Below are 14,964 nucleotides of genomic sequence, written 5' to 3'. Positions count from 1 at the left end.
CCATCTGATTCTCAATAACTCAAGACCTGGTTCAGTTCCCATAAGAAATATAAAACACTAATGAGATCTCTTCTTTTTTTTTCTAGACCACAGTGAGACCAAATGGTTCCTTAGGTACCCTGCTTGTCATATTTTTCTTCGGAGAAAAACAGTCTATTAACTTATCATGTCTCTTCTAGAGTAGCAGACAAGCATATCTCAGGCTTTGCCTGGATTTCCCATGATAACAAAGTCTGGAATCAGAAGTCAGAGATCACAATATGAACTCAAACAGTTCTCATCCAAATAATCAAAGCTACACTATCCATATCAGTCAATGGCTTATAGCTTATAGCTCTATGCTTTTACAATATATCAACTATATATAACATTCAGTCTCACAAGCTAAAAAGCAAACACTGAGCAGCAACATTTTCTCTTGACTGACGTATGATAGGCTTAATAAAATAAAGTATACAAATAAAGTTTACCAGTGTTGTCTCCTCAACAGGATCATATGGAGTTACGGGAGGAACTTGATAAAGACGAATGCAAGCAAGAACCTGAGGCTGTGTATGAGACCAACTGCCACTGGGAAGGATGTTCCAAAGAGTATGACACCCAGGACCAGCTAGTTCATGTTAGTCACACTGTTCTATTAAACTCCTTTGATTTTGAAATGTATTCTAACTCTCAAAACCTAGTGAGCTGCCTTTTCTGTCTCCTGCCTACATTCTGTAGCAGCATCCTAACTGTTATGGAACTTCATTAGTTTCACTATCAATTGAGAAGATTTTTAATGTTTTTTGTAATGTGTCTTATGTAATGTATTGTAATTTATTCATTTGATGGTAAAGCTGAATTTTCAGCATCCATCATTCTAATATGCTGATTTGCTGCTCAAAAAACTTTTCTTATTATTATCAATGTTGAGCAGTTGTGCTGCTTAATATTTTTGTGGAAACCATGTTTTTTTTTTTTTTTTTTTTTTGTGGAAACCAATTTAATGCATCATTGCAGAATAAAAGTGTTAATTTCTTTCAACAAAAAAAAAAAAAAAAAAACTTACTGACCCCAAACTTTTAAACACTAGTACATATTATAAACTTGAAATTTCCAGGTTTCTCAAGACCTTTGGAACCCTGATTCTTGGTGTCAGAGCTTTTTTTATAGATATTTTTTAAAGGATAATTTGATGAAAAGAAAAGTCAAAAGAACAGCAATTAATTTAAATACAACTCTTTTGTAAAATTGTATAATGTCTTTACTATCACGGTTGAGCAATTTAATGCATCTATGTTAGAAGAATAATCTTCTAAAGCATCTTAATTAATAAAATAAAAAAAGAGCCTTCATGTTAGGGGTGTGCATATGATGCCTTAAAATGCTGTCAAGCTACACAGCTTACTAAGTTTTGGAACAGAGCTATTTTCTTGTAATGGTCATTGTGACTAACCAAAACAAACACAAATTGCAAACATCTTATCTGCCTTTTTAAAGCAGAAACAACTGTAAATAATTAGAAACACTACAGCCAGAGCTGTAACTGATCCTTTCCTGTCACTGACACGTGTAAGGTTAATGAGCATGTTGATACCCGCAGAGGTGCAGAACACATTCACTTACACACACATGCTCTCGTATGTATGGCTCCTGTCTCTGTGCACCCTCTGACCTTTAAACTTCCCTGAGGCCATATAGTAAATCCGTCATCATGCCAGCAGCTCTGGAGTGGCCCTTTCCACCTCTGACACCTCAGCCCCTCTGCTGGGCGTTATTAACAATCTGAAAGCCACGATGTGACAGATACACTTGGGCCCAGAGTCAGACTCACTACTTAGACAGGAACACACCGAGCCAGTCTGGCTCCTCATGAGACCTGGACCTGGAGCTTAGCAATTCTCTGGGGTTCTGGATCAGTGGAATTAGGTTCCTGCCATTCTCCAATTCCAGAACAAGCCCAAACCAGTCTAAGCTGAGCCTAGTGTGTGTGTATGTGTTTTTTTTTTTTTTTTTTTTTTTTAACCCACACTTGTCTAATATAAAGGCACAAACAAACATATGGTCTTAAGTAGTTGCAAGTGAATTGTTGTTGGGGATTACAAGATTGCTGTCCGTCATTATTCGGATTTCAAAGAAATACGATAAAATGGTTTTGAAAAGCGAGACCAAGTGTAAGGTATAATTACAGCCAGAGAAGACAAGGAAGAGGAATCAGAAGTGGAAACAAAGGAATGTTTAGAGACCAGAGCAAAACTGAGAGCCTGGACTTCCTTCCTACACACCCTTTTTAGTCCTAAGGCTATAGTCTGTGCTCTCTGCTTGCGATCTAAATTATACACCTCAAGAAACAAAATAATGGCATGGTTTGATTTTATTTCATGCAATCCTTCCCTGAAGAACTTCATTCAGGGTTAGGATAGGTTAGGTGCTGTTAGAAGAATACAAAGCAAGTACTGTTCAAGCTACACAGAATACAGTTATTTGTATTTGTATTTTTTTCATTTTATATGTGTACATATGAAGAGTTCAGATGCAAAAGCCTCTAAGTGCCATCTGAAATTTTCCTCTAGAATGATCATTTTTATCAAGCTCGTATATTTAAGTTCAGTAATTTCACTTTAATGACAATTAATAGGTATTTTTCATTGCCATTAAAGTGAAATAACTGAACATAAACATACAAACTTGATAAAAATGATAATTTTAGAAGAAAATTTCAGATGGCACTTAGAGGCTTTTGCATCTGAAGTCTTCATATACACACCGTTCGAAAGTTTGGGGTCAGTATAATTTTTTTTATTATTATTATTTAATGTTATTCAGCAAAAACACATTTAGCAGATCTATTCCGCCAAGACCAAATATATTAATGTTGTCATATCCATTACCATGGCAAGCAAGAAATATGTATCATCAGCCGTTTATTGCAGAGTTAAGGAATTAAGGCCATTGTTGACATTCATGTTGTCACTTTTCTCTACCTGCAGCATATCAACAATGACCACATCCATGGAGAGAAGAAGGAGTTTGTGTGCCGATGGGAGGAGTGCTCGCGAGAAGAGAAGCCTTTTAAGGCCCAGTACATGCTTGTGGTTCACATGCGTCGACACACTGGGGAGAAGCCCCATAAGTGCACAGTAAGTGATGCACCACTGCTCACCGGGCCTTCATTTCATTGATGGTCCCCAACAGACGTTCTACTGACTATAAGTACTTGTCAACTTATTCTACTAACCTTAACCCTAATTCTAAACTAACAGTCTACTATTACTCTAAAGAGAGTTAGTTGACATGTAGTTGCAAATTAATGAGATTGCAAATTAATGAGAATTAGTTGACACATAGTTGCAAAGTTACTTATAGTTAGGAGAATGTCTAAAGTGGACTATCGAAATAAAGTGTAACCACACTTACTACCTCCCCCTCACTATTTAAAAAACTATATACTGCCTTTACCTTTAATTGCAAGAATACACGCATCGATTTCTGGACTCACGAGTAGAGCAAGCTATTGCTTTACAGATATAGTCCTGTTTCTTATTTCAGCAAAACATATGATTTTAAACAGGACACATTTTCATCTTGGCTACTTTTATTTTCCTAAAACATCATGAAGGCACTCTGCTCTGCTGTTTTGCGTTTCCAGCCAATTTTAGTGGCTTGAGATCCTATTAAAAAGTGAACTTCTGAGCGTGCTGATTGACAGGTTGGAGACATAATTAAAGTCTGAGGAGAGGAAGGTGCCATGGTTCTTTATTAAATTACTTTATTGAAAGTTTCCACACACCTTCAGTGTTATATATATATATATATATATAGATATATAACCCAGTAGATTTATCATAATAACTGAGGATGACATGGTCTGAACAAGCAAAATTATCAAAGCTATCACAATAAAAAATGTTTCTTTGAGGGTGAATCTCTTGAAAACATATCCAGGTCACATTTTAACAAAAACAAATTGTTTCATTATGGTAATGATCATTTTATAGCAAATATGTTTCATTGTCCAATAGACTACAATGTCTTTTAAGAAAAATATAATTTCTTATTTTATTTTTGATTTAGGGGTGCAATATAACCCAGACATGTTCTTGACAGGGTTTATGAGATTCACTCATAAAGCTGTTTGATTTTGGGTTCAGACTGAAGAGGGCTGATGTAATGACTTGCTTTTCTCTTTCTCTTACTCTCTCTGTCTAGTTTGAAGGTTGTTCGAAAGCTTACTCTCGACTGGAAAACCTCAAAACTCACTTGAGGTCCCACACAGGCGAGAAACCTTATGTATGCGAGCATGAGGGTTGCAACAAGGCGTTTTCCAATGCTTCAGACCGAGCCAAGCACCAGAACCGCACACACTCAAATGAGGTTTGAGCATTCAACATCAGTTTCATTATGTGCATCTTGTTTCCCATCTCATTGAGACCAAGAGATTTGATTTAAGTCAGATTTGATTGCACTCTGAAAGCTATCTGTCACTCCTTTGCAGAAACCATATGTGTGTAAGATCCCAGGTTGCACAAAACGCTATACAGACCCCAGTTCTCTCAGGAAACATGTGAAGACCGTTCATGGTCCAGAAGCACATGTCACTAAGAAGCAGCGTGGTGATGTGCCACCTAAACCTCATCCCCCTAAAGGGAATGGAGAAAATGAGGCCCACACAAAGCATGCAAGGGGAAGAGCAGACGGGTTAGGGGAGGCCAACAGCACCACCCGAGGAGTGGAGGATTGCCAACATGTCAAGTCTATCAAGACGGAAAACACAGTGGTAAGAATAGTCAGTTTTGTTCTTAACAAATGATTACATCACTGATGAGAGGTTCTGTCAAAGTTCTTGACTAAAAGCAGTTTTACACGGTGCATGGTAAGCACAAGTTCCCAGATAATTTTCCATTGGGAGAGAGACAGTACAAGATTCATTACTGTGGTATGTTATTGAACAATCGAAGGTGATGTTATTCACAACCAGTACAATCAATTAATTATTTAGCTTTTATCTGGTCAAATAACACGGAAGAGAAAACAATGGCCATTGTTGCTGCTCCATGCTGCTGCTATTTAAAATTTAAGATTGTGTCTAATCTATTTTATGGAGGGATAAATGTTATAACTACTTATTTTTGTTGACTAAGATATTCGTTTTTTGCATGTAAGATATGCAGTATTTACAGTAATCACCTCATGCAGAGATGCAGCATGTGCAGAGCTTGCTGTTTATCGTGTACTGTGTGTAATGCTCTTAATGCAGAATTCAAACTAATGTACTAACCATTTCCTCTACTAATATACTAACACTGTCCTTTCTTCTTAACTAACTTGCTTCTCTTTGAAAATAATGGACAGACTGTACTAAGGTGAGCACTGGAGAAATCTCTTTTTAATGCATGGCAAATTCAATACTAAAAAAAAAAAAAAAAAACTTCAGTAATGTTTGATTTAGTTGTACTGTGAAAATCTTTGTAACCGAAACTAAATAAAAGTTGTAAAAGAAGTGATTTGATGTTAACTTCATTGCGTGCTACGATAGAGGCCAACACTTTTGCCCGTATCACATCCTGCTTTTAGTGTAAAAAGTTAATTCTCTGTAGAACTATTAAAGAACTATCAATTCAGTTTATTGTAGACTATCAGTAGAAACATTTAACATGTTCCCTTATATGCAAGTAAGCTGTACATTTCACAAGGAGAAACCCAAAGGAACTTGCCCTTACACAAGTTTGTATCTAACATTAATGAAGAACTAATCTTAATGCTAATACAAATACATAACAGTATTAGTTTTATTTCAAGATTTCCTCATTAACCAGATAATAAATACGAGGCAGCAAATATCTGAATGTTTCCATTTCACATGACCATTTTTTCCTTAATTCCACAAATGTCACTGATTCTGTGATTAAATGGAACTGTGGAACTGACCTTTGCTTATTACTGTCCCTCTATAGATGTACCAGTCCAGCCCTGGTGGTCAGTCATCATGTAGCAGTGAGCCATCGCCACTTGGCAGTGCCACCAACAATGACAGTGGAGTAGAGATGGCCATGCACAGTGGAGGCAGTTTGGGGGACCTGAATGCTTTAGATGACATGCCTGTAGTAGATTCTACCGGTTCTCCGGGTTCTTCTGCAGGAGTAGGTCTTCAGCTGCGTAAAAACAGGGGAGGACTACTACATCTTGATCACATCAAGAAGGAAAAACTAAAAACTGTAAGAGACTCCTGCTCCTGGGCGAATGCTTCACCTCAAGTCCGAAATACCAAGCTGCCTCCAATACCCACTATTGGTGAGTACTGCAGCCAAAAAATGGGTGATTTTATTACTTTGGAAATTGAGTTCCATGTTTGCATTCTCATGCTTTGTGAGAAAGTAACATTACTCTCATTAATGTTTTTTAGACTCATTGCTGGAGACTTCAAATATGGGCAATCATATGCCTGGACCTCCAACCCAACGTTCAGGAGATTTGTCTTCGTATGAGATGACAATCCTAAATCAGCTGCATGAGCGCAGAGACAGCTCCACCAGCACGATGAGCTCAGCATACACGCTAAGTCGTCGGTCCTCTGGTATTTCACCCTGCTACTCCAGTCGTCGCTCTAGCGAGACTTCGCAATTTGGAATCCGCAACAACAACATCAGCTCAGCAGATTCCTATGACCCCATCTCCACAGATATGTCGCGGCGCTCCAGTGAAGCTAGCCACTGCGGCGGTGCAGGTGGACTCCCAAGTTTACTAAATCTCACGCCGGCACAACACTACCGTCTCAAGGCAAAATACGCTGCAGCTACAGGGGGTGCGCCACCGACACCTCTACCGAACATGGATCGCATGAGTCTTAGAACTAGAATGGCCCTGTACAACGACTCGCAAGAAAGTTCAACGCATTTACACCATTCCCAAGGTGTAGTCAACTCAAGACGCTGCAGTGACACCGGCTACAGTGCCCCTGGCATGATGCCTCATGAAGTTCAGGCTAATCTTCTGCGACGAGCAAGTGATCCTGTTCGTCGAACAACTTTCGACCCGCTCTCCTTGCCAAGGGTTCAGCGATTCAACAGCATCAGCAACATGAACTTTTCTCGTCTGCCTGCATTAGATCGACGTGCTTTCAACTTGCAGAGCAACGCTTGTTCTGATGGCAGCTTGCACCGTCATCCCTTCAGCCAAAGGCCTCCTAGTATTTCAGAGAACGTTTTAATGGAGAATATGGCCAGTGATGGAGGTGATCAGCAAGAGGATGATTTGGTGCTTCCGGATGACATGGTACAGTACCTCAGGTCCCAGAATGGTAGCTCAAATCAGGACCCAGGGATTTCTTTCAATGGTGGTCATGCACTAGACTTCCATGGTAATATGACCTCTCAACAACAACAGTTCTACGGGCAACGGCGAATTAGCATGACAAGCAACAATGGAAGCCATGTAGAGCCTATTTGCTCACATCCAGAGCAAATGGCCAATACGCAAGACATGAACAAGAACAACATGCCTGTGCAATGGAACGAGGTCAGCTCTGGTTCTGTAGAAACAAATGCAAGGCTTCCAAAGCAGCAACAACTCAGAGGGAACTTGGCATTGGTTCAGCAGAAGCAGAATTTTGGCCCTTACCAGGGCTTTGGCTCTAATCAACAGATTGTATCAATGAGCCAGAATCTGGCTAGCATGCAACAGGGTTATCCACAGAGGACCATCCAGAGGATGAACTCTGTCCAGCTGTGTCGGCAGTCTATTACCAATCCATGTCAGAATCTCGGCGAGCAAGTAAACCCTCAACCGGTATATCGGCAGGACCTCAATTTCAACTCCAGTCAACACCTAACATGCAACAGCATGGGTCCGCCCAATGGAAGAGCGGTGCAAAACCAGCAGATGCAGAATTTCAGATCAAACTTTATACATATGAATAATGCCAACCAGCAAAGTTATGTTCCTCTTACTCAGACTGCCGGTCAAAATGCAGGCAGAGGACTAATACAGCCCAGACCTCCATCCGAGCCCAAACCTTTGAATAGGCAACACTCAGGGTCAGGAATGGTTCAACAGAATGGTTGCTCCCTGTCTAATGCCAACTCCTCAGAAGCTATCCCAAAGAGACCAGGTGACTTTGGTCAACACAGCAATGGGAACGGCACTGTGTATTATTCAGGAGAGATCCATATGTTGGACCCCAGTGTGGATTACGGTTCACCCATGTCCCCGTGTGCAAACCAAGCCCCTGTTGCTTCAGTGTCTACAATGGCGTCTCCTGGGGTTAATCAGGTCACCAGCACAGTGGACTCCACTCAAACCCTTGAACACACTCAAATAGACTTCGATGCCATTTTGGATGATGGAGACCATTCAAGCCTAATGTCCGGCACATTAAGTCCGGGCATTCTGCAGAGTCTTTCGCAGAATTCCTCACGGCTCACCACCCCTCGCAACTCTGTTACTTTAGCCTCGATACCGGCAGGTATTGGCAACATGGCCATTGGTGACATGAGCTCAATGTTAACGGCCCTTGCAGAGGAAAGCAAATTCTTAAACTTGATGGCTTGAGAATTAAAGAATTTATTCAAAAATCAGGGGTGGCTTTTAATGTTCTTTAAATGTAAAGACATTGAACAATAAAGTGACAAAGAATACAAATGAACACTAATTTGTTCTCTTAAGGGGAGAAAAACATGTTTATGCATTATTTCATGAGCAAAGGCACTGAAGTACAGTATCTTGCAAAAGTTAAACTTGCAGCATTCAGGTGGACACTGTCAATTACATTATCAGACATTTGCTAACACAACTGTTGTATGCAACCAGGCTGGCAAAAACCTCAAGATGATGTTTCACAAAGCCATATATGTTTCATGTAAGTTTGTTTGTTAATGCTTATTAGTGTACATCAGGGTAATGGTTATTGGACTTGTATAAGTCTGATTTCCCTTTCTCAACAGTGCACTGAAATTCACTAAGTGCCTCACATAAAAGAAGTAATAAGATTTAAACTCATATAATGCTATGTAATCTGGTATGTAGCTAAACTAATAGAGTTATGGATATTTTTATTGCATTTTGCTGTTTGTTTATAGTTATTCCATATCCTTCATGCTTTAAATTATGTGTACTGCATATTAACTGCACATGCTTCTTCATAATGTGCTCAATGCTCTGATGTACCCCCTTGGCACTCCTTAGGGGAATTATAAGAAACTGATGGACATAAATGTCTGCACATTTCCTCGGAGCTGGTCAATTTGAGGAGCCCCTCAAAACATGCTCCAGGAGTTTCAGATCTCTGTAGTTGCTTCTCATCTGGCTGTGTGATGTTGAAGGGCAGCATTGCGTCCATTTGAGATGGCTTTAAAGGAATATGCAAGTACTCTGTATGCTCTCAGCGGACATCACATCCCAATTAACAGGTTCATCACCCTCCTGAGCTTGTGATAAACCACAGGCACATACTAAAATGACTTCTGCCTTTGATTTAGGACCGTTACAAGAAATTCCCACCAAGGACAGAGCGATTCTGAAAGTCTGAACTATCGGAGTTGGTTGGTATTTTGTGATGCCATTTGCAGAACTCAGCATATGTATAGCTTTTGTACATTTTCAATAAAGCATCTTAACTTTTCTGTTTACTGGGTTTGTTTAGTCTCTTCTTCCGTCTGCTCCTTGTGGAGCAGGTATTGTTTCAGAAGCTCTATAGCGCACTCTTTTGAATTGAAGAAATAAGTGTGGAAAAAGTGCAAAGTGATCATGTTCATTAAAATTCAGTAGTAAAAGTAATATCACCATGAGCTTGTCATAACACAGATATATATCTCTTCATTTGTATAGGTTTAGGTATTTTGTAGATGTGTACTGTAAGAGGGCATTGCACTCTATTAACTGCCTTAAAGGAACACGCCGACTTTTTGGGACTTTAGCTTATTCACTGTATCCCCCAGAGTTATAAGTCCAGACATACCCTTTTCATCTCCGTGCGTGCTCAAGCACTGACTAGAATACAGCGCTGACAAGAATCAGAATTCGAGTGCTCAAAAATATGTTTCGCGCGGAGGAATGTAAAGTTGACAAGCCATTAAAAAAGTATTGATTTAAGAACCACTTATGTATTTTCAAATATTTTCAATAAATCATGTTCCCATTCACTCCAGCAATGAATTTTAAAACTAATAAAACTTTTACATTTTTAGTAATGTTTTCTAAATGTTCACCAAGTAATTTACTGGTCAGGCATTATTGTTGTAATCATAAATTACAGGGACCTGGATAATGGATAGATGGCCCAAAAAAGGTTGAGAACCACTGGTCTAAACTATAGTGACCGCGACACTGAAGTGTATGAGAACAGATGAATAACATCAGTTTGAACCATTAACATTTATTTATTTGGATTAAAGATTTGAATATTTGAATCATTCTGTGTGATCATTCATTTTTCAATGTCAATCTTTTCACTATTTACATGTTTATGCCCAAAATGCTATAATATTCAAAGAAGTTGACTGTCATTCTCTTCTAAGCTTACATTATTGATTAAATAGCCTAGCCCATTTAACATCGTTACAGGCACCTCGCGAGCATTCATTTAATTCAACTATTTTAAAAGACTGGAATAAACACCAGCGCACACAAGCAATCCTTTTAATAGTCAATTTTATTTAAAAATGTAAACCCAACAGGTATGAAATGTCAGAAAGAGAAAAAAAACTGTTAATGAGAAGACGAACATAGGACTGCTGCTGCTTAGTGGATACATTTTTAGCCTATTTATTATTCAGAATGCACAGTTAGAAAGAAAATATGAACATTTCAGCAGGCTCAAGATAATTAATACTGAGATCATTATTCATTGTTTTAATCAATTGGCAGCCATAAAACATAGTAATAATCTGCATTCTCATGTATGTCGGTGCACTGAACGCTCTAACCGGAAACTCCCGATAACTAGAACGCGGAAGTAGTTGTGTAACATTGTGTAACAGCATTTATTTCTAAATTTGTATGACAACCTAGTTTGAAAATGAACAAAAACTAAATGCATACTGAGCACTTCCTATAGTTTGAATTATTGATTTTAGTTGAATAGCTGCGAATCGTGGAGACTGGTACGCTGATATACATAGGGAGCGAATTATATAATTCAGCCTTACAGAAAAATGTTGTTGAGGATTTATTTGATCCACATCCAAATAATTTCTCTTGCCTTGTAATTCTTTATTCTCTCAGAGAAATGATGGAGGAAAAATAGCCCCAGGGTAAATCTCAGAAGCATGAAGAACAGGAGGATAGCATGAAAGTGGAGTTGACTAGCAACTGATGATAAGGAACCACACTGACGATTCCAGAAAAGTTTATCCAACTGTACTGTATCGGTACATGTTTCCAAAGTTTGGGGTTGGTAAGGTCTTTTTTTTTTTTTTCATGTTTTTGGAATGCTCACGTGTAATGTTATATGCTCACCAAACTGCATTTGTAATATTTTTGTGGAAACCATGATATTCTTTATCATGATTGTGTGATGAATAGAAAATTCTTAATTTTAAATCAAAATCTTTTTTAATATTGTAAAAGTCTTTACTGTCACGTTTAATAGATTTAATGCACCCTTGCTGAATAGAAGTATTCTTTTCTTTTCTTTTTTTAAAATCTTACTGACCTCAAACTTTTGAAAGTCCCATGGACATTGTGCAGTGGTCCCATCTTAGGAAGACATCGAACAGCTGAGAAAAGGTCAGTTGCCCGGTTAAGGGGTTTCATTTTTAGGCCAAGACGAAAAAGTATTTCAGGGACGGACAAAATATGCAAACTATATATTTATTCTAGGAATAACTTGGCACCTGTACCAGCTTTTATGATATATCATTTCATCATATATCCCTGCATCATAAAGGCTTCAAGTGCTGTTTCAGTGCATTAAAAAATTGTCTCAATATGACCTCAGGAGAAGGTCATCACATTAAACTAATCCACTTTACTGCGGCCTGTCCTCTGTACTTTCATTGTGTTGGTTAATACTTTCCATCAAAGGACGCTCGCGAAGAACACAGGCTTCCGGATCAAAGACGTCTGACCGGGTCAGGGTTTGGGGCGCAAGTGCACCCTCCTCTCCTTACCCAGCAATGCTTTGGGTTATGAGAGGCTTTTGGCTTAAAAGACATCCATGCATGAATGGTGACATTGTGTGTAGTGTGAGCTGAACAATAAGAGCTCCTCACTTTGATCTGTGACTTTAAGCACCGAGCACTGCACTAGGAAAGTGAGATCTGTTGACAATTTTAGGCCTGCTAACAAAAGTACTTTTTATTTAATAAACATCCATTCAACTCTGTACTTGTCATTATGTCAGTGTAGCATCTCTTTAGTGAAAAGGCTAAATATATCTTGAAGATTAATTAAGGTAAAACTTGCTAAACATAAGTTGTCCGCACACACTTAAAAAATATATATATTCAGACCAAAAATGTGTTTACTCTTGGAATCCAAAATGGAGTCATAAATTTATTCATGCAGATACCTTCATCCCCATCTCTAGGACCCTCAATGATTCCCAGGGGAATTTCCCACGTAAAGATTGCATTTCTTAACGGCAAAACCTATCAAATTAAACAATTGATAACCCGATAACCTTCTTTTTTGAGCGCAAACAACTTACTTTGATACCAAATAGAGCCTGCGATATGAATACATTTACAACATTAATCCTTTGACTGAGAAACAAATGTAGTAATCTTTTGAGAATAGACTCTGTAGGTAAGTATCACATTTACTCGCACCTGTAAAACAGAATTCAGTTTGTTTGGGTTAAGATTTTGTATGTTTTCGAGGCAAAATGTCGGACATGTGATTGTGCTGTTGCAGTTGGAGCAAAACAGCTCAAATTTAGTCACAACACAACAAAAAATAATAAAGTGTTGCCTATTTAATAAATAAATAAAATATAAAACTGAAGAAAAATTAACCCAGAGTAGTCTCATAGATATCATATATTACCCTGAGACAGTTTAGACAGCAGTTCTAAAACAAATTGAATAAAGAACAAAACAACTATTGTTTATTGTCACCACAGTGTATTTTGTACTAGTGCAGAGATGGGCCTAGTTGAAGATTTGATTCATGTGTAAAAATGTCACTAGATTTACATTTTATTTTTATATTAAAAAAAACGAGGCAATGCAATAAACAGACGATTGCGACAATTTATAGTGTGTTTTTCAACCCATCTCAGGGTATTTTCATAACAATAAAGTATACAAATAATGCAGTGCTAATTGACATAGACTTTATTACAGTATAGAAACTATACAATATAGCCTGTTTTCTGTGATAAAATATGGCTTTAAAAACGTTTTTGGGTTTTGTTACATTGTATAAAATCCATGATGACAATACACAAGTGCAATCAAATTGCATATAAACCTGTACATAAGTTTAGCCTGCATACACCAATCATAAAATTGTCATTAGGAAAATACAGGAAATATTATTATAATTATTATAATTTTATAGAACACAAATTATTGGTTATTGGTCAGCAGTGTATTCTTAGGCAATTAGACAAAAAATCGATTAGGGGCTGTTCACACAGAACGCGTTTTTCCATTCCACTGCGCTACTTTTCCCATATTTTTCTATGTAAACAAGCGCTAGACGGATGTGTTTGACCATTGCATTCACGCCTTGCGACTTTTGCAGCATCACGCGCAAGGCACAGCGCTCTAAATACATGGCCCTCAAGTTAAAGGTTGTATCAGTGATTTCAGGCCCAAAAAGAAATTATCACATTCATCTAATCTTTCCTAACGATCCGCTAGCTGACCGCCCCATAAGCATGCCGTCAAAAAAACGCGTATCTGTAGGCAGCCTAGGCTCTGAGACCTGCACACAAAAACAATTGGTTTCACCAACCACTCAAAACCAAAACCGACAGGGGGAGGGTGTTGTGAGGTTTTGAGCCAGCTTCTTCTTCAGCTCCGACTTCGCGTGCAGCCGTGCACGAGCACAAAACCTCACAACACCCACCCCCTGTCGGTGATTGGTTGGAACACTATTTGTTTTGGTTTTGAGTGGTTGGTGAAACCAATTGTTTTTGTGTGCAGAGACGGAGACGCGTTTTTTTGACGGCATGCTTATGGGGCGTGCAGCTAGCGGATCGTTAGGAAAGGTAAGATGAATGTGATCTTCTTCTTTTTTTGGGCCTGAAATCACTGATACAACCTTTAAAATAAGGTTTTTGCCCGTGTCTATCGTTTTTCAAAGCAAAAACGCGTTCTGTGTGAACCAGCCCTAACACTTGACATTCTGTCCCCCTCCCTTCTGAAATGATAGCTACGCCCATGATCAGGTCATTGTACCTGAATCTGATGATATCTCGTAACAAGGCGTCACCATTTCAATGTTAATATTAATGTCATTGTTCAATGTCAATTATAATGATCATTTCATTTTCTTATCATCATATCACACTTATAAAGTTCCAGATGGCTAACCTAGTCCATCTGATATCCATCATTCCACAGCCAACTCTTTCCTCACAGTTCACCCTGGACTTAATCCACAGCCTGAAGAGGGAGAGTATGTTCATTAGTGTGCTGAGATCTTGGAAACCATTTTTTTTTTTTTTTTTAAGTATGGTGTTTGAACAGGATCTCTGGGGGGCAAAATATTCTCTTGTCCAGAGCCAGTAAAGAGGAGAAGATCTTTGAAAAACAAGGGTGGGGGTCAGAAAAAATCAGGCTTTTTATTTAAAAATGATTCAACAGAAGTTTAAAAATCTGAGAAATGCCTAGATCAGAGAAAAAGGCTTCAGTCCCTGGTGGCATATATATATATATTTTATTGTATTAAAATTAACAAAGGTTATGACTGGCTAAAAGCCACTGTTAAAATTGCTTAGGCTGTTTATTTGTTTGAGATAATAATATATAATTACAAATAAAACATAATGGAAAAAACCTTATCCGAATAAGTTTTACAGATTTCTATCGGAAAGGGTTT

At 38.4% G+C, this 14,964-nt stretch overlaps 1 protein-coding gene across 2 annotated transcripts in view; it reads left to right on the top strand.

Annotated features, from left to right (window-relative positions):
* Positions 1-9,602, top strand: part of gli2a (GLI family zinc finger 2a) — a 79,974-nt gene extending 70,372 nt beyond the window's left edge. For both annotated transcript variants that reach the window (XM_084420859.1, XM_084420860.1), the window contains 6 exons: positions 491-619; positions 2,970-3,119; positions 4,189-4,353; positions 4,475-4,756; positions 5,934-6,270; positions 6,383-9,602. In XM_084420859.1, coding sequence (XP_084276985.1) covers positions 491-619; positions 2,970-3,119; positions 4,189-4,353; positions 4,475-4,756; positions 5,934-6,270; positions 6,383-8,526 — 3,207 coding nt within the window. In that variant the 3' untranslated portion in view covers positions 8,527-9,602. The remainder of the gene's footprint in view (positions 1-490; positions 620-2,969; positions 3,120-4,188; positions 4,354-4,474; positions 4,757-5,933; positions 6,271-6,382) is intronic.
* Positions 9,603-14,964: the final 5,362 nt, after the last annotated feature.

The sequence above is a fragment of the Rutilus rutilus genome (genome assembly GCF_951802725.1).
Source record: "Rutilus rutilus genome assembly, chromosome: 10".
NCBI classification, from domain to species: Eukaryota; Metazoa; Chordata; class Actinopteri; order Cypriniformes; family Leuciscidae; genus Rutilus; species Rutilus rutilus.
The sequence above is the reverse complement of the archived record's forward strand: the minus strand, read 5'-3'. Positions and strand labels throughout refer to the sequence as shown.